The sequence below is a fragment of the Microcaecilia unicolor genome, chromosome 6 (assembly GCF_901765095.1).
Source record: "Microcaecilia unicolor chromosome 6, aMicUni1.1, whole genome shotgun sequence".
In the NCBI taxonomy this organism is placed as follows: domain Eukaryota; kingdom Metazoa; phylum Chordata; class Amphibia; order Gymnophiona; family Siphonopidae; genus Microcaecilia; species Microcaecilia unicolor.
The window spans coordinates 295,651,230-295,673,225 of NC_044036.1; the positions used below are offsets into that span (position 1 = coordinate 295,651,230).

The 21,996-nt window shown below is 41.8% G+C and overlaps 1 protein-coding gene across 2 annotated transcripts in view; it reads right to left on the minus strand.

Annotated features, from left to right (window-relative positions):
* Positions 1-626: 626 nt before the first annotated feature.
* GOLGA2 (golgin A2) overlaps positions 627-21,996 on the minus strand; it is a 107,097-nt gene continuing 85,727 nt past the window's right edge. For both annotated transcript variants that reach the window (XM_030207936.1, XM_030207935.1), the window contains 7 exons: positions 16,991-17,082; positions 16,737-16,893; positions 10,872-10,939; positions 9,323-9,425; positions 4,010-4,116; positions 2,614-2,770; positions 627-2,447 (listed from right to left, as the gene is read on the minus strand). In XM_030207936.1, the coding sequence (XP_030063796.1) occupies positions 2,206-2,447; positions 2,614-2,770; positions 4,010-4,116; positions 9,323-9,425; positions 10,872-10,939; positions 16,737-16,893; positions 16,991-17,082 (926 nt within the window). In that variant the 3' untranslated portion in view covers positions 627-2,205. The remainder of the gene's footprint in view (positions 2,448-2,613; positions 2,771-4,009; positions 4,117-9,322; positions 9,426-10,871; positions 10,940-16,736; positions 16,894-16,990; positions 17,083-21,996) is intronic.

The following is a 21,996-nucleotide window of genomic DNA, read 5'->3' on the forward strand; positions in this document are numbered from 1 at the left end:
TCATAAAACAGCTGTTGTAGGGATATCGATGCTGGGAAAGTTGGCTGTGGGAGGAAGTGGTGGTTGCTGTTCAACAGCACATTGAGGCCTGGTTTTACTAAGATTTAAATTTTCCACATAGAGAATAGGACAGCAATCATAGTAAACCAAGCCCTGCTCTATGATGGAACTGTGAGAAACCCCAGAGGGGACCCTCCTTCCTATTTTAATTTTGATGGGGACAACAATGATGGTGTGGGAGTGAAAGAGCTCTCTCAGCTGCTGGCGCCTAGATCCAAAGTAAAATCTGTCAAGGCCTGTGTTAAAATTCATGGTGGCAATTCTTGTCTCTGACCTCAGCAGGACATGATATGAAGGGCAACTGCACTCCACCAAGGAAGAATCACTTCCTGTCTGCTTACAATCAACATCTCCCCAAGGCAACCAATAATATCTTTTCTGTTTTAATAAATAACACCTGTCTGATATTTTAGATTTTGCATATTTAGGATGGAAAACATTTATAAACAGAAAGGAAATTGAAATTTTATGGACATTTTTGTACCTCTTACCCATTAGAAGTCCAGGAGAGGAAGAACAAAAAGAAAATAATACACACACAAATTATCCTTCCCCCCTACCAGAAGCACACTGTATGCAGAGCTCATTTATTCAGAAGAAAATATTTTTTTTACAAGATTAATCAGTTTACAACCAGAAGTAAAACTGTACCCTAGTGTTTCTTCTCCAATTTCTTGATATAACACCCAATAAATATTTACTTTATTTAATAATTCTTAGTATTAAATCACAGTCCTCTCTCTACTGCATTTAGAGCATTTTTATAATTGAGATTATCAATAACCCTGCAACCAAAAATGATGCACAGGTTCAACTTTTTTTCTGGCAGGAATATACAAATTGTTACACAGATACAGTATATACAACAAGATTCCTGGGCCCAGATTTCAAATACTTTGCCTTCTAATTATTACCCACATTGTTAAATACCCACATGTGCAAACATTCTTGACCACTCTGAATCTTCTCCAATGCACATTAGAAAGAACCATCTTCCTAACTGCCTCCACTGCAGTTCTCCGCTAGTGTGATTAAAGGCTTCTGGCCGACAGACATTCTATAATCACAAAACATACATTCTTTACCTTCTGCAACTATAAATGCATCTTTTACGTACAACTGATGCTACCATCTTCATACTGCAACCATCATTCACCAGAACCATTTCTTATGCTTCTCTTGTAATGCTGCAAAATGCACTCCTGTCTACAAGCAACTCAGTATCTCCATCCTTTGCAGTAATTTCAGACACTGGAAGCCACACAACATGGCAGGTGTTGAAAAGTAAGATATCTTCAGTACATTGCTAACATGAAAATCTATCATAGTGGGTACCAACAAAGGAAATGAGAAAACTTAGAACTAGAGCTCCACTGTCCCCAAATTAATGAATAGGAGTGCTGCTTCTTTCATTCTTTAATCTATTTATACATATATGTGCAATGTATGTATATAGAAGGGCTGGGTTAACTGAAACTATCAATATTCAATTCAGTTTCATTAGTGAGGACAACCCTTTTCTCTTACCCTGGTCTTTAAAGGCAATCTGTTCTTGGTACAAGCTGTAGCACCCTGTCCTGACCACATGGAGTAAAAGACCCATCACAACAAGTTACTAGCACTTAGTCGGCTGATTTTAGATAGAGATTTAGCACCCACAAAAAAGGTGCAATCAGCAGCACACAAAGCCTGTGAACTATTGTTTGTATGCCGTATATGACCAAAAAAAAAAAAAAAAGGTAAATTGTGTCAAATGCAATGAAGGACACAGATAACAATTTGCAAACTACATGTGAAGAAGAAATGGGAGTCTAGAGGGAGAGAAAGATTTATGATCCCTGTACTTACTGTGTGAACGAAAGGCAGACTTTTAGAATTCTGAAGGAAATCCCTCTTGCATTTTAAATAAATACCTTCTTCACTCTGCTTTGGCATCACTGCAGATATCTCCCTACTTAGTAACAAAGGAAAGTGGAAGATCTGAGGCAAGAGCTGAGTTCCAGATCCTGGGGCTTGGTTCAGAAGGGAAATCACTTTTCAGAAACAGAGGAGCAATGGACAGAATGGAAGACAGAGTTGATCTGGGGCGATTCATTCTCTTTCCAGACTGATAATGACCAATTTCCAGCTGTGTTTGGAATTTTGTTAAATAACCATAATCCTGACCTCATCATTGTCATCTGCACGGTAAAAGAAAGGAATACAGGGGTTCTCTAGCAGAGTGCTCTGCCTCTCCTGGGGACTCTGCATTTCTCGAAGCAGTTGCATGATTTGTTTAGCAGTTGGATCTTCTGGACCTGGTTGGGGGCTTCTGCTTGCTGTGGTGTGGGATCCCAGTATGGCTTCCTCTTGCTCTGTTTCTTCCAATAAACTGACCTGTGGCATTTCTGTAGAGAACAGAGATCATTGTTCATAATGATGGTGACTCAACACCAGAATACAACATCAAAAGAATTATTTTCTCTGTTCTATTTTTCTTCCCCCCTCTGTACAAACACAGTCCTGTGATACAGTGCCTTGCTTAGAAGAATCCCATTGTGTTTGTCTGCTCACCTTCTCCATCAGTTGCATTCAGCTCCATGAGTCTCTCTGTATCACCTTGACTAGATAACACACTTGGGTTCACCGTGGCTGCCATAAACTTGTTATACCATTCATTCCTCTCCATGACCAAACGCATCACAAGCTCTTGTAGCTCTGTCAACTTTACCTGTAGCCAGACAAAATGTGTGGGATAAATAAAGAGAATCCCTAAACAGAAAGAGGACGGTATCAAAACAAAAAGGAAAGGATATTAGGATTTGATATACCGCCCTTTCTGTGGTACAAAATTGTCTACATTTATTATATGCAGGTACTTTTCTCTGTCCTTAATGGGCTCACAATCTAAGTACTGTACCTGTGGCAATGGAGGGTTAAATGACATGCCGAGAGTCACAAGGAGCTGAAGTGGGAATTGAACCCAGTTTCCCAGGTTCTTAGCCCACTGCACTACCACTAGGTTGCTCCTCCACTCCATGGCAGTTGATGTGTTTTGATGGCCAGGAGAGGTGCTTTGATGGCAACTCCAGGAGTGGGGAATTAAAGCCAATGCTGGGCAGATTTCTACGGTCTGTGTCCTCTATGTGGTAATCCAGATTAGGATGGGCTAGACTAGGCTTGTAGGCTTTGACAGCAAATCCAATAGCTGGGAAGTAAGGGCAGTGCTACTACTACTATTTATTTCTAAAGCACTACTAGATGTATACAGTGCTGTAAGAATAAAGGACAACTCCCACTTCTAACAGCTTGGGTACCCAACTCCTAACACTGCCCATCTAAATCCCATCCCAACCTTTTATGGTCTGTGTTTCAAATATGGCAAAGTGAGATCAGCATTAAGTAGTCAGCTAGGGCAGTATAGAAAGTTTTAATAAACATATACATATTTATATTGCATTCACATCGCACGCTAAGAGTGTAGATACTGTGCATCTCAATAGGGGAGGGAAAGTCTTCTTAAAGCTGAATTTACCAAGTGAAATGTTAGTTAGCAATATTGTAGGACTGTGGGTTTAATCATGAATTAATAATAATGTGACTGCTCGGCAGACTTGATGGACCGTGTAGATCTTTATCTGCCGTCGTCTACTATGTTGCCACACAGAGGCACAAATCCTTGGAGAACCCTCCAGATCCACAATGACATCATAGGACAAGAAACATATGGCCTGCAAAAAGCTTGTTCCTATACAATTTCTCTTCCCACATTCCCCATTTTCTCTTAACATTAAACTTTTATACCTACATGAATTCATTTGTTTGTGCCAAACGAATGTGATACCACCCACTTAAAGCATATAACAGCTACAGGCTTCCAACAATGAATGTTCTGAAAGCAGTAATCTGCTGACCATGCCACTTACCTTTAAGCTGTGGAAGAGCACAAAGCAAGTAATATATGCTTTACCTTCATCTCCTCCTTATCTTGGGCTAGCCTGCTAATATACTCTTCCTTCTCCCGGTGACGCTGCTTTAGAATGGCTCTCTGGCTTTGGTATAGTGCAATGTATTCTCCTGGGAAACAATCCACAAGGTCTATTAGATGCAACAAGCTTCAGTTGAAAAAAAAAAATCAGAAAAACAGCAATTAAGAGCCAACCGGACAACTGCAATTTACTACAGGCAAGAGAACATACCAAGAATACCAAAAGCTTGCTCATAACACTCAAAAACAGTTATAAACCAAGTGGGTAAAAGAACTCTGCACCCAACTTGTGAAGCAGAACAAGAAAAGTCACTGACATTCATCTTGCATGGAACATCAGATTGCACATCCTACATGGTGAGAGTGGAATTGGTTACTTTCAACAGAGGTTCTCTGTAGAAAGTAAGGGAACAGTTTGTTATGTCATCATCCTGATGGATCAAGGCTCGGATATTCACCCTCTTAGAGCCCAGAGAACCTTTGAAGATTTTCAAGAGCACAGTTCCCCCTTACTCCTCAGTCAATGATAAAACTACTAGGACTTCATCTAAGAGGAAAAGGGGGAAGAAAAAGTGTGATTGCATTCCCCTAGCTTCAAAGAAAGCGGCTACTTACCAGTAGAAGGTGTTCTCCCAGGACAACAGGATAAACAGCCTTATATGTGTGTGATGCATTCCAATGGAGCCTGCACAGGAATGGTTTCCTGCCTATTCAACTTTTTAGAACATTGCACCTCGGCATTGTTGGCGATGCAGACACCTCAAGTAGTAGGGGAGCATGGTATGTTGGTGGGGTTGGATGCTGAAAAGGCGTTCGATCGTGTCAATTGGACTTACTTGTTTCATATTCTGTGCTAAGTGGGAATGGCAGGCTGGTTTTACCAGGCCCTTCACACTCTTTATTCTGCTCCACGGGTTGCGATTTTGGCGAATGGGGTTCAAACGGAGCTGTTTCTGATTGACCGTGGTACTTGCCAGGGATGTCCACTGTTGCCCTTGCTTTTTGCCCTATAATTGGAACTTCTTTTGCCAATCTGATCCGGGGCTTCGGCTTGGGGAAACTCCCTTAACGATCTTGGCTTACGCAGATCACATGCTTGCAACACTCTCGAGGCTGCAGTCTTCCCTACCCTGGTTATTGTCATTCTGGTCTTTCTGAACTTTCATAAATCTTTAAATCTTCCATTGAAGGATTCTGTACAGCAGAATTGGGAGGGGATTTTCCCATTAACTTGGGTGTCTGATGCAATCCATTATTTCTAACAAATCAATACAGCACTGTATCCAATAGCATCAATGCTGAAAATAGATTGAATAGGAATTAACACTGATATATCGTCTGCACAGATTTGGAGAAAGCCATGTTTTTTTCCCCCAATAGCACGCTTAAAGATCGCACAAAGATGTCAAACAATATTGTAGAAAGAGGAGAACCCTACAGAACTCCACAGGAATTATTCTAATTATCGAACTGAGTCCGATTCCCACTTCAGGCACAGGCAGCTCCTTGTGACTCTGGGCAAGTCACTTAACCCTCCATTGCCCCATGTAAGCCGCATTGAGCCTGCCATGAGTGGGAAAGCGCAGGGTACAAATGTAACAAAAAAAAAAAATAAATTAAAAGATAAGTCTGAGTCTAACTTAACCCTGTATGATCTACTAGTCAGAAAACCTCTAAACCAACTCAAAACTGCACCTGTGATCCCTAATTCATCCAGCTTCTGTAGTAAAAAGGGAATGATCCACCAGATCAAAGGCTGATGATACTCAGTGCCAATGAGGATGACGATGAATCCTTCCTATTCCTTAGCAGGGAGTAAGAGAATGACTGACCCTGATGGCTTCTATCAGTGCTCAATGCTGAGGGTGATCAGTGCCGACGCGACCCCCAATGTCTGATGCAGCTCCCAGAGCCTTGGAGACTGGTGCTTCCCATGCTGATGAACCAGTCTTTTTTGCACCAAAAATAAGTTTGCATTATTCCTCTCAATCTTTGATTCCTCTTTTTGACATCTGAACACAAGATACAAGAAGAATCACAACTGGCTTACAGGCATTGGAGTCACCAGTTATGTGTATGCATAATGAAAACAGTTCTGTTACACTTGTTGCACTTTTGAAAGCCACCGAGAACATTTTAAAGAATTCTTTAATAAATATAGCTGCAGCGAAATCAAACAACCCAATTTTTAAACTCTACATGACCGAATGCCCAAAGCCTAAATATGACTTAAAACGGCTTGTGGAAAACAAAGGAAACTTAGAATGGTCTAAAACTCTTTCTGGAGAAAAAAAAAAGAAAGAAAGAAAGGGGGATTTGTAAATGGTCCCCATGCAACAAATGACAACACACTGGAGGAAGAAAAACAAAAACATCAGGGAAAAACAAATTTTGATGCAAGATGAGGCGAGAACAGAAACGCTTGACTGATTCGCTCAACTGATAAATGGTGACTTGCTAGGTCCCATGCAACAACAGAAGGAAGACGTAAGCACCCACAGTGCATAGGCTCTGTCAGATCATGCCATCCACATGTAGGCTACTACTGCCTGCATCTCCTCAGAAAATCTCAGTTACAGGTAAGCAATTCTGCTTTCTCCATCAACAAGTAGGGGAATGCAGAGGGAAATGGCAATTTATAGGCTAGTTGTGGAAGTTGCCTTTGCACAGAGCTGATGTACACCAATGCAGTTTGGAGCAGGGATGCCCCAACTTGTTGATAGCATATGTTCCTCATCTTCCACCAGAGAACAAGGAATAATCTACCTATTTCTGTCTTCAGCAGATCCACTACGAATGGTTGAGTCTGCAGGGTGCATGATGGCTGGCCCTGTCGCTCCTGGACTGCTCAGAGTGCATACTCCTAGCCAGTTGGAGAACTGGTGGCTAGCTGATCAAAGGGTGCAATCTAAAAGGATATTTCTTCTTCGGTGGATACTTGGAGGAGGCCAAGTCACTTTCCCCCTCCTCTCCCTTCTTCCTTTGGTATTGGAATGCCTCAGAGAGATTTTTTTTTTAAATACTTCAACTAATTTTTACCGCTTCCTCCGCTACTCCCTTCTAGGGGAATAAATAATTAAAAAAAAAAAAAATAAAGATGACCGTAAAGCAATTTTGAATTTCTGAAAGCAGAGGCAGCAAGGCATCAGTACCCATGGAAACAGGCTGAAAGCCTGAACACAAGTTCCTGTGTGTGGAGAGGAAATCCATGTTTATTCAGTGGACCCAAACCACTAGGCAGTCAACAGTTTAGTCCAACATCACGGCCTTCTTAATTTACAACTAGTGGTGGTATTTGTCTTTTTAAGGCACAATGCAGGCACCAGCAAAACGATGCTCCCGTTGTGGGCAATGCAGGCACCAGCTAAGAATGCAAAACGATGCTCCCACTGTGGGAGTCAGCGGAGAATGTCAGGGCACTGTGAGGCATTCCATGGCAGATCAGTTTCACTTTTAGATCATGCCAGCAGCCTGTCATCAGCTCAGCAGAGAGATTTTTGTTTGACTGCTTCCAGAGAAGAGGTGGCAGTGCTAGCCATTTTAATTGCCATGGCTCCTACTGTTCCACCTGTGGCAGAGCTTTCCCTGTGTGCAGAGTAGCAACTTAGAACACCTTCTTTGTTCCATGAATATTTTCAGGAGGAGCTGGTAGGAGGTGAACCTTTTTTCTCTGAATCTGTACTGTTGCTAGTAAAGTCTTCTTTATTAAAAAGGTCTCAAAGGGCTCAGGAGTGCTTAGATCTCCCTCCTCTGAATATTCCTGCAGATAGTGGTGCAGCAAAGAAACCTCACTTACAGACCCAAGATGATTGGGAAAATCATTCCTATTGTGAGCCCACTAGGGATAGAGAAAACACCTGTATATAATTTGTAAACTGCTTTGTGTGTATCACAGAAAGGCACTGGTCCTCTACAAGGGTGGAAAGAGTACTACTGAGCTTGAGGTCTCTCTTGCCTCCTTGTTCACTGGCAAGCTCTCCTGTGAGCATTAATGGTCTTTGGAGCTGTAGGTGCCTCACTGAAATCTCCCCCCAGGCCTTCAGAGAAGCACAAGGGCCAGCACCTCGCTCTGTATACCTTGGTCTTGCTGGGATTACTTAGGAAGGATTTAGCACTTTTACTAGTGAAAGCCCATGGGTGCCTCCAAGGCCACAATGGAGTGGCAGATTTTGGTGCTTTTATTCTCACCCCCAATTTGCTGTTGGTAATTTTTCTCTCTCTCTTTTTTTTTTCCTTTAACTTTGTGAGAGGAAAATAAAATGTGTCTGTCAAGCCTGGCAGATATAAATATACTGAGGAGAAAGTGGGAGCTATTCAGCTGGGGGAATTCCCACACATCCATGGAGACCTTCCAGGATTTTCTGGGCTCTAAGAGAATGAACATTTGAGATTGGATCATCAGAGAGTTTTAATTCCCCAGCGTGTCAAAAGGGAGTCACAGGTACTTTTGGGCAGGATGAAAAAGCCCCCTTTGCCAGTACTCTCTGGCAGGATAAGAAAAGCTCCTTTTGCCAGTACTTTCTGACAGGATAGGAAAAGCCTCCTTTGCTAGCAGGATAGCAAAGGCCTCTTTTGCTAGTAATCTGGCAAGATATGAAAATCTTCCTTTGCTAGTACAGTAGATTCCGGTTAATTGGGACACATTGGGGACTCCTATACTTTGCCTCAATTAAGCAGCTGCCCCAAATAAATGAAGTTGTCAGGGTATCATGAAAAATAAGTACACTGCAAGCATGAGATAAAAGTACAATTTTCATTTATTCTGATACAACAACCTAGCAAACACAAAAGGTGAAGACAATCCAGATAATTAAAAAAGAACAAAAGTTGCAAAGCACAGATAAATACAGGTACTCATTTAAAAAAGTATTAATTTGACACTCCAGTAATCTCTGTCAGTTGGCGATGACTGGTGTTTGGCAGTTGTTTTTCTAATTGTTCAAGCAAGCCAATTTTGTCTGTAAGTGTTAGATCTTTCCTAGGCATTTTAAATGCATATGCTACAGGTGGAACGCAATACACCCTGCAGTAGCATGTGTACGCAAACGCAGCTGCCCATTTATACTTAATGGGAAAGTGAAGTATCAATGACATTCTGTGGACGCCACTGTCCCAATTAAAGGCACAGTGTCCAAAATAAGCAAAACTTTTCCCTCTTAATTGTGCTTTTGTTTTTGTTCTCCCAGGTTTGGACCAAATAAATGGCTGTCCCAACTAACCAGTGTCCCAATTAACTGGAATCTACTGTACTCTCCGGCAGGATAGGAAAAGTTTCCTTTGCTAGTACTTTCTTACCAATCGTATCAGTTTCCCCTGATAGCTGTATGCATCGATGTTCCAGTTCTTCCACACGCTCTTTCAAATCTGCTTTTTCCTGCATCAGCTCAGTGAACCGGGACTAAAAAAAAAAATAAAAAAAAGAAAACACGATCCATTAACTGCAGCTTCTTACCCTCTGCAGAATCCTTTTCAGTACAATAAAATGGCCCCCTTCCAGGGAAATCTGTGAAACACGGTGTTAACAATACCAATGGTCATGAATCTTCAGTCTTTACAAACACACAGTGGGGTGAGCTCACTGTAGGGTAGGGCTGTACCAAATATTCATATTTGATTCTGCCTTGAATAGTGCCCTGAATGCATTATTTGTATTCAGCTGAATACTGATTTAAATTCGAATACAAATAATCCGGGGTTCTACTGTGCTAAATCCTACTGAAATAAACACTTGATCTCCAATTTCACATTGCTTCTTTTATTATTTGTTATGTTAAAGCTCAATGTGCATTATTTGTATTCAGCTGAATAATATTTTTCATTATTTGTATTTGGCTGAATAGTAAAATATGCTATTCGGTACAGCTCTACAGTGTACAGTATTAGGTGCCCGAAGCAAACCGGTCTTGTGCCTGCTCTCTCTGCCCCCACAATTAACTTTTAGGCTCTTTGCCACACCTCAACAATCACGGTCACTTCAACACACATACACCTAAAATAATCTGGATAAATGGATTACTTGAACACTGTCTACCCTCTCTGCTGGTAAATGTACTGCCTCTTTGAGTTTGTACGGCTGACAGAACCCAGTTTGCTTTATGTTTCAACATTCTTATTGATGATAGCAACAAGAAAAATACAGAAAAATAATGAGATAAGGGTCAAACCAAATACAATAGGTACAACCTGTCAAAATCCATCATCAAACATTTAACAAGTCTATCCCCACCACTTCCACCTAACCCTCAACCCTACCCACTATACATAACAAATTCCTATAAACCCATGGGGAGACCAGTCCATGAAGCGTCATACCTTGTCATCTCTTCGAATCACAGCAACCCAGCCAAAAACCTGTCATGAACCCTCCCCTCCCCCATACCCCACTCCCACCAGTAAATGTCCCAAATGGTCAAAACTTTCTGGGTACATTTGTAGGAGACTGAGGCATCTTTAGCCTCCCAAGTGGCCAGAGTATCGATCTGATTCCTACAGCAATAAAAGGAAGGAGGCTCCAGGGATACCCAAGCCTGCAGAATGCACTTGAGAGCCACCAGCCTCAATTTCCAAAACAGAAAAACTGCCCCTTCCTCCTATTTTGCTTTATTAAAACTGCTCTGACACCCCCAGAAGCTGATGCCCTAGGCAACTACCTAGGTTGCCAAATGGTTGGATAGGCCCTGACAGTAGTGCATACCCTCACATGCCCTGGAAAAAAAAATAGAAGGAACGCTGCTTGCCTACTGCTCCAAATCCTCATAATTCAGTTTCTGAGCATCTTATCACCTTACATTCTCCCTTAATTAATGAAAAAACAGGTTAATTACCCTGCTCTCTGAAAACCTACCTGCAGTTTTTCCATGGCAGACTTCAAAGCCTCATGAACCTCTACAGGGACAGTGTGTACACTGGCACCTGCAAAAAAAAATGGAATGTACAGGTATGGCAATTTCCTCATTGTAAGAGAGAAAAGTCTAAATGCAAATACACAAACATTTCTACCCAAGCACCCAGCGAGCCCACACAGATCACCATGTAACTCCTTGCACCTTCTATAAAGAAAAATAAGCAAAGTATCCTGAAACTGCACATTCCATACATCCACAAATACACCATCTGCAACCTTCATTCTTACAAACCTACATTTTATTTAGCTATGTGGAGGGGCATTTTCGGTATGACATCCAAGTCGGACTTTGGATGTTTTTTTACTCTAATGTTTGCTCAAGGCTGCTTTCCTACAACATTGAGTATAGTCAAGGATCATTCTAAACTTAGCACTGTTTGTACTAACTACTGTCCAATTACTGGTATTCCTTTTTTTTAGCAAAGCAGCAGAAGCCATCGTGGTGAACTTTCTTCAGAAGAATCTTGACAGATTTAACTTTCTTGATCAAATGCAATCTGGCTTTAGAAATTTTACGGACACTTGTCTTCTTTCTCTTCTTAAAGAACTTAAGAGTTCTATTGAACTCTGGTCATTCTGCAGTTTTAATGCAATTTGAGCTCCCTGCAGCATTTGATGTCATAGATCATGATCTTCTCTTGCTTAAGCTAAATTCCGTTGGAATCACTGGGAAACTTCTAGAGTGGTTTTCTGCTTTCCTTAAATCCTCTATGGAATGTGCCCAGCCTATGTATCTCATTTCATTTCTTTACCTACTGCTCATCATACCAGTAGATCAATGCACAAGAATAAACTCTCTTTTCATGTCACTTATTCACCTTGTATGAAGACATTTAATTTTGTTGCTGTGAGGTATTATTGGAACTTACTTCCTACTTTTTGTGATTACTTGAAATTTTGTAAACTATTTAAAACATGGTTGTTTGTCAAATATTTATATTGATAGATACCTGCTTTTAGTCAGTCAATTTTTTAGCTTTTTATAATTTAATTCTGTGGATTTTCTTTGTGAACTGGTTTGAGCTATTTGGTCCGATATGGTATATAAAACTTGTCACATTATGTTATGTTTTGCTTTTGCTAGGGGTAACTTTCTGAATAAACCTGCTTTTGTTTGCACCTAAAAATATATTGTCTGAATTTTTCACTAAGGATCCTCTTTCCCGCCACAAAAAGATATAGTGAATCACTACAACATAGCCTTTTGTTTTTCCATATATTTCCCCATCCTCCTGTCTATCTAAACCTTCTTGCTGACACTAGAATTTGAGTCACTTACTGAACTTCTCTATATTATGCAGTCTTCCCTCACCCACTCCATAGGTAGTTCGTCAGAAAAAGCTACAGTTTGTACCATAAGCTTCAGTCCTTCCTCCAGCATCTGAAAAGCATTCTGTGCTACAGTACAAGTGTGTTATTGTCTTCAGTTGGATATTATAACATCAGCTTTAGAACCCTTAACTCTCTTCTTTGATCACACTCCGTATTTGGCTTGTATTCATGCTAGCTGAGGAACATGGAAGGCATTTCACTTTGATGGGACCCATGGACTGTGTTCTTAATTTAATGCTTCTGATAACAGAGCCCCATCCAGGACCTTTCTGTTTTGAGCTGGTTTATTAAAAAAAAAAATTACTATATCACCTTTCATTAAATCTCATCAAAACTGGTTAACAATATAAATTTGAAAAAAACCCCCATAAAAACAGATAACAGGCTCAAGTAAGAAATTAGAACAGGATAGGAAAAAAATAAAGTTACCTCTGGATAAGAATGTAGTCGACAGGAGAGAAAGGAGGAATAAGATGAGAACTCAGAAAACAAACATACAGGAAGGTTCAGGCAATAACTAGCATAGGGAAAAGGGAAAAAGAAAAAAAATCAACTGACTGGGAAGAATGCAGCGGGCAGGACTGAAGAAAAGAAGAATTTGAGATCCATGGTGCAGTGGGAAAAACCCATGGGAAAGGAAAAAAGAGTTAAGGTTTATCTTACATGTCTGGCAAAATGAAGGGTTAGGCAATTCCAGAGTGAAGACAGGCATGAAAAGGCAATACTGATAGCTAGTTTATAGATAAACAACCACTGGCAAGGCGATGGTAAGCATACTATAGTGTTGAAAGTGAAAAGAATGGTAAAGGAGACACTTGGATAGGTATAGGAGAATGTCCAAATAAAGATCTATATTTGTTAGTATATACACCACACACACATATTATATATATATACTAGTAAAAAAGGCCCGTTTCTGACACAAATGAAACGGGCGCTAGCAAGGTTTTCCTCGGAGTGTGTATGTTTGGGAGAGTGTATGTGAGAGTGACTGTTTGAGAGTCAGAGTGAAAGTGTGAGTGTGTGAGAGAGAGAGTGAGTGTGGGTGTGAGTGTGTTTGTGACAGAGTGTGTGTGTGAGAATGAGAGTGTGTGCAAGTGTGTATGTGAGACACAGTGTGAGAGAGAGTGTGTGTGTGTGGGCGAGAGAGAGAGTGTGTGTGAGACACAGATTCTCTGTGAGAGTGAGTGTATGAGACCAAGCGAGTGTGTGAGTGAGTGTGTGGCACATAGAGAGTGAATGTGATACAGTGTGAGATAGAGTGTGTGAGAGTGAGAGTCAGAAAGACATTGTATATGAGAGAGAGAGTGTGAGCCCTGCCCTCCCAATCCATGCCCATCTGTGCCCTGCCCCCTCCATTCATCCTTTTCCAGCAATTCCCCTCTCTCCCTGAGCCCTGCCCTCCCAATCCATGTCCATCCATGTTCCTCTGTCACCTGCCCCCTCCATTCATCCCTATCCAGCAATTCCCATCTGTCCCTGAGGCCTGCCCTGCAATCCATATCCATCCACGCCCATCTGTCCCCTCCATTCATCCCTATCCAGCAATTCCCCTCTTCCTGAGTCCTGCCCTTCCAATCCATGCTCCTCTGTCACCTGGCCCCTCCATTCATCCCTATCCAGCAATTCCCCTCTCTGCCTGAGGCCTGCCCTGCAATCCATATGCATCCATGCCCATCTGTGCCCTCCATTCATCCCTATCCAGCAATTCCCCTCTTCCTGAGTCCTGCCCTTCCAATCCATGCTCCTCTGTCACCTGGCCCCTCCATTCATCCCTATCCAGCAATTCCCCTCTCTGCCTGAGGCCTGCCCTGCAATCCATATGCATCCATGCCCATCTGTGCCCTCCATTCATCCCTTTCCAGCAATTCCCCTCTCTCCTTGAGGCCTGCCCTGCAATCCATATCCATCCATGCCCATCTGTCCCCTCCATTTATCCCTTTCCAGCAATTCCCCTCTCTCCCTGAGCCCTGCCCTCCCAATCCATGCCCATCCATGCTCCTTTGTCCCCTGCCCCCTCCATTCATCCCTTTCCAGCAATTCCCCTCTCTCCCTGAGCCCTCCCCTCCCAATCCATGGCCATCCATGCTCCTCTGTCCCCTGCCGCCTGCATTCATCCTTTTCGAGCAAGTCCCCTCTCTCCCTTCCATGCTCCTCTCTCTGCCATGTCCCAGCCTCCCCCCCCCTTCGCATCCATGCTGTCGTTTCTCCCCTGCCCTCCCGCTCCCATTGTTGTACTTTAGTGGCCACCCTCTTCTCTCCCCCCAACATGTGTGTTTTTTTTTTATTTTATTGTTTTTAAATTTACCTCCGTGGCGGTTCCGGCAGCGAAGCGTCAGGGAAGGAGACGGTGCTCCCGACGTCTAGGTTTCCCTTCGCTGTGTTCCGCCTTCTTTTGACGTCATCCTTGACGTCAGAAGAAGGCGGAACACAGCGAAGGGAAGGCTAGACGTCGAGAGCGCCGCCTCCTTCCCTGACGCTTCGCTGCCGAGCGATGCGATTGGTTGAGTGTCATTGCTCCGCCCTCGACGTCATCACGTTTGACGCGTGGGCGGGGCAGACACAATGCGATCTCACCCCCTTCACTTAGAATGTTGGCTAACAGAGGCTTCATTAGAACGTTGTATGTGTGTGTGTGTATATATATATATATATATATATATATATATACACACACACACTCTCCTACTTGTACCCTCCATAATGATCACTCTCACACAATTTTATATATATATATATATATATATATATATATATATATATATATATATACACACACACATACATATATATATATAACCTTGAGCTACTACTGAAAAAGGTGTAAGCAAAATCTAAATAAATACATACATACACACATATATATATATATACAGTGCAATCCGCTTAAGTGCAAGGGTCTGGGACCAAAGAAATACATGCAGTTAACCGGAGCGTGCACTTAACCGTTGTGATCCAAAGAAGCTTGACATCTAATAAACATATGTACAGTACTGTTTATTATACGTATACAGTCTCTGTTAACTGATGTCATACAGTCTCCGTTAACTGACGTTATACAGTCTCCGTTAACTGACGTTAGGCTTACTTGAAGTAATCAGTCATAGTCCTCTGTACACTCTTGTGTCTGTGAGTTCCATAGACTACGTCTGCCAGATGGTAAAAACTGTTATAGCACTGACATCCAGTGGCCTCCAGATAGGCCCGCATGGTGTTGAGACTCTTCAGCGCTCTTGAAAAAGTGACAGGAGGTTGTTGAATTTTGTCAGCATATGCCTTGCTGTTCATTTCATCATCTGTTTCATCATCAGCAATTGCCTGCGTGTGGGTGCATATCTAGACATCAGTGCTGTCGTCAGCTGCTTGTAGATCGTAATCTACAGATACGTAGTGATGAAACTCCTCTTCAGTAACACAGGCTGGGATGTCAATAGCCTGTTCATCTGACACGTTTGCAATAGCTGCATCTGTTTCATCCCTCTCCACATCCCTAACAAAGCTTGCCCGCTTGTAGCAGTTCACAATGGTTGCCTGTGTAACATGATTCCAGGCTTCTTTCTGCATATGTAGGGAATCCAACAGTGATAGATTACGAGCCAGTTCAACAGCACGTTTATCCTTGCCAGTCTGGTCATCCATAATGCTCATCAGACGATGTAGCACAAGAGCCCGATAATGTTGTTTGAAATTGGCTATTATGCCCTGATCCATAGGTTGGAACAGAGAGGTAGTGTTTGGTGGCAGGAAGACCACCTTGACATTAGAAAGCCTGACATCATATCCTATATAATAATTTGCACCTCCAATGTTCCATGTCTGGCTGCCTAGGTTCGTAACATCTCCTGACGTCAGCCAGCCTCCAGGGTTCCATTTCCATTCCCCCTCATTGTCCCGCCCTTGTGTCAAGACGTAATGACGTCAGAGAGCGAACAGTGAGAGGGAAGGGAACGCTGGAGGCGAGCTGACGTCAGGAGGGATGTTACAAGCGGAACGGAAGCCAGCGCCAGCCAGCCAGAGGAAGTTCAAAATCGAGGGGAGGAGAGAATCGTGGGACATCGAAGGGAGGGAGGGAGGGGAGGGCAGGGCAGAGGAGAATTGATGGACATGGATGGGATGGGAGGACAGTAGAGGAGAGAATCGCGGGACACAGATGGGAGGGCAGGGAAGAGGAGAATCGCTGGACATGGAGGGGAGGGCAAGGGACAGAGAAAAGAAAAAAGCTTACAGGTCAGCCTTCCTAGGGCCCGTTCCATTGTTGAGGAAATGGGCATGTTATATATATATACACACACATATATACACGCACGTACTTGTACCCTCCATAACGATCCGTAAACAAAGTCCTACAAATACCTCATCATCCTGCACTTGTACTCTCAGTATCCATATAGCCACATACTCATAGAATACTCCAGCATATACAACTAGCTTTGTACTTATCTCTGAACCATGTAGCCACACAGAGTTATTTACCTGCCCCCGAGGAGAAGAATGCTTGTTTCTGCTCTTGTTGGAGGGCCACCACTTGTTGCAGAAGTCCTCGGCATTGCTGCTTCTGCTCTGATAGCTGTCTTTTGATTTCTTCTCGTTCACATTCCACTTTACAGATGGTTGATGTCATGAAATTAACCTGAAACAGAATCAGATATTGGCTGTCAAATGTGCAAGATGCAATGTACACAAGTTCAGATATAAATATCTTCTGATAAAGTGGAACAGAGGCTCACCATCTCTTCACGGCTTACTAAATCTTCTGGGATCAAGAAAGAGCTCTTTGATATCTCTTCTGTTGCCATCTGTTCACTCTCAACTCCATCACCTATCAAGAGGATGAAAAAAAACCCCGCATTGATAAAGTAATGCAAGAAGAGACCCAATCAGCTCTGGACCAATCAGCCTGCACACTAAGTAGAAAATACAGACATATACAGATTTAAACTGATTCCTTCAACACAAGTGGGACACATCATTGATCCCCCAAAGGACAGCAAATGACTGTTCAATTTTCTCAGTGGAGACAGGTGAATACATAGAGTGCCCAAGCACTGGGACTGGTGCTTTTTAAGATATTTATAACTAATCTGGAAATGGGAACAATGAGTAAACTGATCACATTTGCATATGATGCAAAATTATTCAAAGTTCTTAAATCATAAGTGGATTGTGACAAGTTCAGGGAAGACCTTGTGAAACTGGGAATTCAAAAATGGCAGATGAAATTAATTATGCCCCACATTGTCCAAACAAGTTCGGGTTCAATGTGGCTTACATCAATCTTTAAAGCAAACTACAGTAAAGATTAAACAAAAGTAAGACAATAAGAGGTATATCATCATAGCAGCAGAATGGCTCATTTGAAAATAACTAACTAGCTAAGGGCTTCTTTTACAAAGCTGTGCTACCAATTCCTGTGCAGCAAATGAGAAGATGCCCATAGGAATTGAATGGGTTTCCTCTCATCTGCCGCACCAGGAATCGGTAGCACGGCTTTGCAAAAGAGGCCCTAAGAGAATTACAATGGTCACCAGTGGCAAGGAATTCACTAAATAAAAATGCTTTCAACAATTTATGAAATTTTAAGTAATCGGAAACATGCCTAATTGACTTTAGGAGGGAATTCCATTGCTTTATAGCTTGGTATGAGAAACTGGAATCATGAACTGATTTGTAACTGAAATTCTTACAATTCAGAAAATAGAGAAGTAGATAATCTCTTGACGTACGATGGGCACTGTGTGATGGTAACTGCAGCAAGTGTTGCACATAATCAGGTAGAAAACCAAATAAAATTTGATAAGCAAGGGTGTACAGTTTAAAGGTGACTCTTGCATTCATAGGAAGCCAATGCAACTTGATTAAAAGAGGGGCTGATTTGGTAAACCGAAAGGCTTTGCATATAAGACAGGCCGTAGTGTTCTGGGCTATTTGAAGTTTTTTGATAAAAGATTTTCAAACCTGATTAACATTACAATAAATCAAACATGGACAACACTAAGGATTGTACTATAAAATGAAATACTGAATTTGAAAAGAAAAGCCTCAGTCTTTTTAATCTCCATAGGGAATTAAAGACACTAGAAACTACCATAGAAACCTGTGGTTCAAATGATAAATACTGGTCAATAGTTATTCCCAGGATTTTCAAGGTGGCAGAAAAGTATAAGACACATTATCAATAGAGACGTATGTTAGTCATTGGGTGAGCAGAATTAGTTAGGATTAGGAACTTGGTTGTCTCTATTTAGCTTCAATTTGAAAGCAGAGGCCCAAGATTCCATCAAATCTAAGCCGGATTTAATTCTAGGCAGGACTTCATTTAAGTTCGCCATAAATGGTAAGTAAAGTGTATCATCATCAGCATAAATAAAGATATAAACCTACGCAAATCTAGAAATCTACCTAGGGGAGCCATCATTATATTAAACAGAAAAGGAGAAAGTGGGGAACCCTGGGGCATCCCACATACAGAGAGCCAGCGCAAAGATAAATTACCAGATAGCTTAACTTGATATTGCCTAGATTTTAAGAAACCAGCAAACCATTGCAGGACTTCACCGCAAATACCAAACTCATACATCAGGCCCAATAAAATATCATGGTCTAATTGTATCAAAACTACTAGACATATCAAATTGTAGGATCAAGATTTTCTTGACTGACTTAGGTTCGTTCTGACTTAGGGTACAGAGGAGAAACATCTCTGTCTTGAGATCCTGTTCAAGTCTTGTAAGCAGTTATTTCATGGAACTCCCCAGGTGCTACCCACATAGTAACAAGTGTTTAGATAGTTTTACTATTGATCCTTGTTTTGGTCATCTGTTATTGCTTGCTGTACCTTTTCACCTGGTTTTTCAAACGTTCATTGCTTTACTATAACAATAAACCTATTAGTGTGCTGTCCTGGACTAAGAATCCTGGTGGTTTGTGTTTTGGGTCTGTGAGTGCTTTCCAGGAGTGTGGCCCGTGTCCTAGAAATCACCAGGGAATAACCTGTGGGTGGGAGACTCGCCCAGAGGCAAGTGGAAGCTAGAGCATGGGGTGGAGGGTTGGTTAGCATAGAGCATGTGCCCAGGTGCAGATGGGCCTAAGCAGTGCTGGGGACAGACCCGCAGGGTTAACCCCAGATGGGTGGCTAGGCATTCCATGACAGGACGGTTTCCTAGAAGATCTCACTTTCATTTTCTCAGGTGCAATTCTATCCAATGTTGCCCAATTTAATATGGACAAGTACAAAGTGATACACCTAGGGAAGAATAACCCAAGCTGGAATCCTTTACTTAGTGTGTGTCGGAAGCCAAAGAAAAAAAAAAAAAAAGGAGGCAAATAGTAGTAGGAATTATTAGGAAAGGAATGGAGAATAAGGAGAAATGAGAGCTAACATGCTAATTTTCTTTCCTTGACACCTTGCAGATCAGTCCAGATGCATGGGTCCTATACTGTGGAATGCCATTCCATTATTTTTTATGTACTGAAGGCTCCTTTCTCCAGTTTAAAGCCTTAAAACTCATATTTTGTATGGTCTTTGACACATGAATCAGACTGATATGAGAAGGTGAACTACTTTGGACTTTGGGGTCCTGTGGCACATGACAAACCTGCTACTCTCTTGCTACTCTTTACCTCTACTATAATGTATTTCTATTTACTTTTCTGATTACATTGGAATGCAAACTGTTTTGATGGCCTGGCCTTAGGTAGTCAATCAAATAAATGCAACCTTGACCCTTGGGTAGATACACCCCTGCCAGCAGGTGGAGACTGAGAACTACTGGCTTATGTCACCTTGTAGATATCCTGTGCAGCCCTCTGCCAGCCAGTACTTAAAGAAGTAACAAGGAATTTCCTCCTCTTAACCAAGGGATAATCAATGACAGACAACCCAACAAATAATTAACTTGAACAATATTGAAAAAAGATTGCAGAGCAAACAGAAGAAAACTGAGCATCTGCTACCACCAAAAGGAGTTGACTGTCTCCTGATAAGATTAAACAGACTGCTTCCTCATAAAAGCATTTTGAAGGGAACTTTTAGATAAGTACTTGTGTGTTCATTTGAATACATATGGAAAAGTTTATAAATTTCAGAATAATTTTTTAGCAAACCTTAAAAAAACAAAAAACAAAACTTTTTTTGAACCAATGAAGATTTGGGTCAAAGAATATCAGTTACAAATTCATTAAACTGATAAAATACATTCCAATGGTCCATAAAAATTCTTCCCAAGAAGTTTCTTAGATTGTAGAATGCTGGAGGTGATTTGAATATTAATATCTTTTTCCTCTAGCATTAATGGACATAATTTTGCCATAACCTTTCCTCCTTAAGTTGTGCCTCTGTAGTATTATCCCATTTGGCAGAAATAATGGCTTGAATTGCCTAGTGTAAAGGACATGTTCCAGGCAGCTTTCTAATTCCTGCAGGATGGGTTCTTCAGAGAAGAAACATCTTGACTTGAACTGAAATACTTAAAGCTTCTAGAGATTCTGTAGTAACTGCTGGACGCACCCCTCACATTATAGAAGAATCACCTCCTTCCTGAACTGGAATCTTCCCTTCCTCCACAACTTCTCTGAGGGATTAAGGAACTGAAGTCACTAACCTACCATCATCTGACAACTTTGTGGAGACTACTGAGTAGGTATCTGCATCATCTAAGAGCTATAGGCGAGATTTCTTTGAAAAAGAACCCTCCCTGAGACTCAAAGAATTAGGAAGAGAGACTGACACATTCTGTCTAACTTGAACTGTTTTCATTAAATGTGTTGAGTAGAAATAACAAAAACTTCCGAGAGAACTGTACCCCTGCTCCCAAGGAGCCCTGAGAAACTCCAATAGACAGTACCACTGTGTCCTGAAAAACAATCAGAACACCATTCTGAGGCGTGGCAGCCTCCATATTAGTAGGCCCTGAATCAGCAACTAGTGTCTGTGAAGATAAAAATAGCCACCACCTTCAAGTCCTCATACTGAAGAGCATGGGAATGTGATGCTGGTACTGGCAACTGTCCAGCCATGCTCTCCTGCTCCTGCCTTAAAGTTGTGAAAACTGGTGAGAAATGTGACAAGAGCTGCAGTTCCCTGAACTCTGACAAGCCCTACAACAAGAACAGCATTTTGCTCTCTGCTGGAGCCTCCATTGGGATGGGCTTCTAAATGAGGCAAAATAACCAGGCCTTGGAAAATGAAGTAATTTGAGAAGAACAAGTAACAAAGAAAACTGCAACTTGAAAGAGCTAGCCAAATGCACCTCTCCTGATAATATGCTGTCAGCAATACTGCCTGGGCTCCCCCAAGACAAAGGGGGCCAAACAGACACCAACTTAAATAATAAATATGTAGCTGACCTGTTTAAAATCAAAAGCGCTGATCTTGTTGCTTCAAAGCAAAAAATAGATCATCTTCAAATTATATCTTAGCTGGCTGGGAAGAATGTGCACAAGAAATGAAGGGGGGGGGGGCATTGGGCTTAGACTTTTCTGAATATCCCCTCAAAAAATACCCTCTTGCTACACTTGCACCAGTTGTCCAACTGGCCCACAAGCTCGTGCCCATGACCATTCCAGAAGCTGCATGGTACTTCTACACCATCCACTGGAGACAGAGAAAATACTAAAGACCCAACACTGTACTGTGCTTTTAAGGGGCAAAGTATGCAGGATTTTCTTATTACTCTGTCTCTATCAGCTGGTAGATGGGCATAATTCACAAGTTCTGGACTGGTCTGGTGAAGAC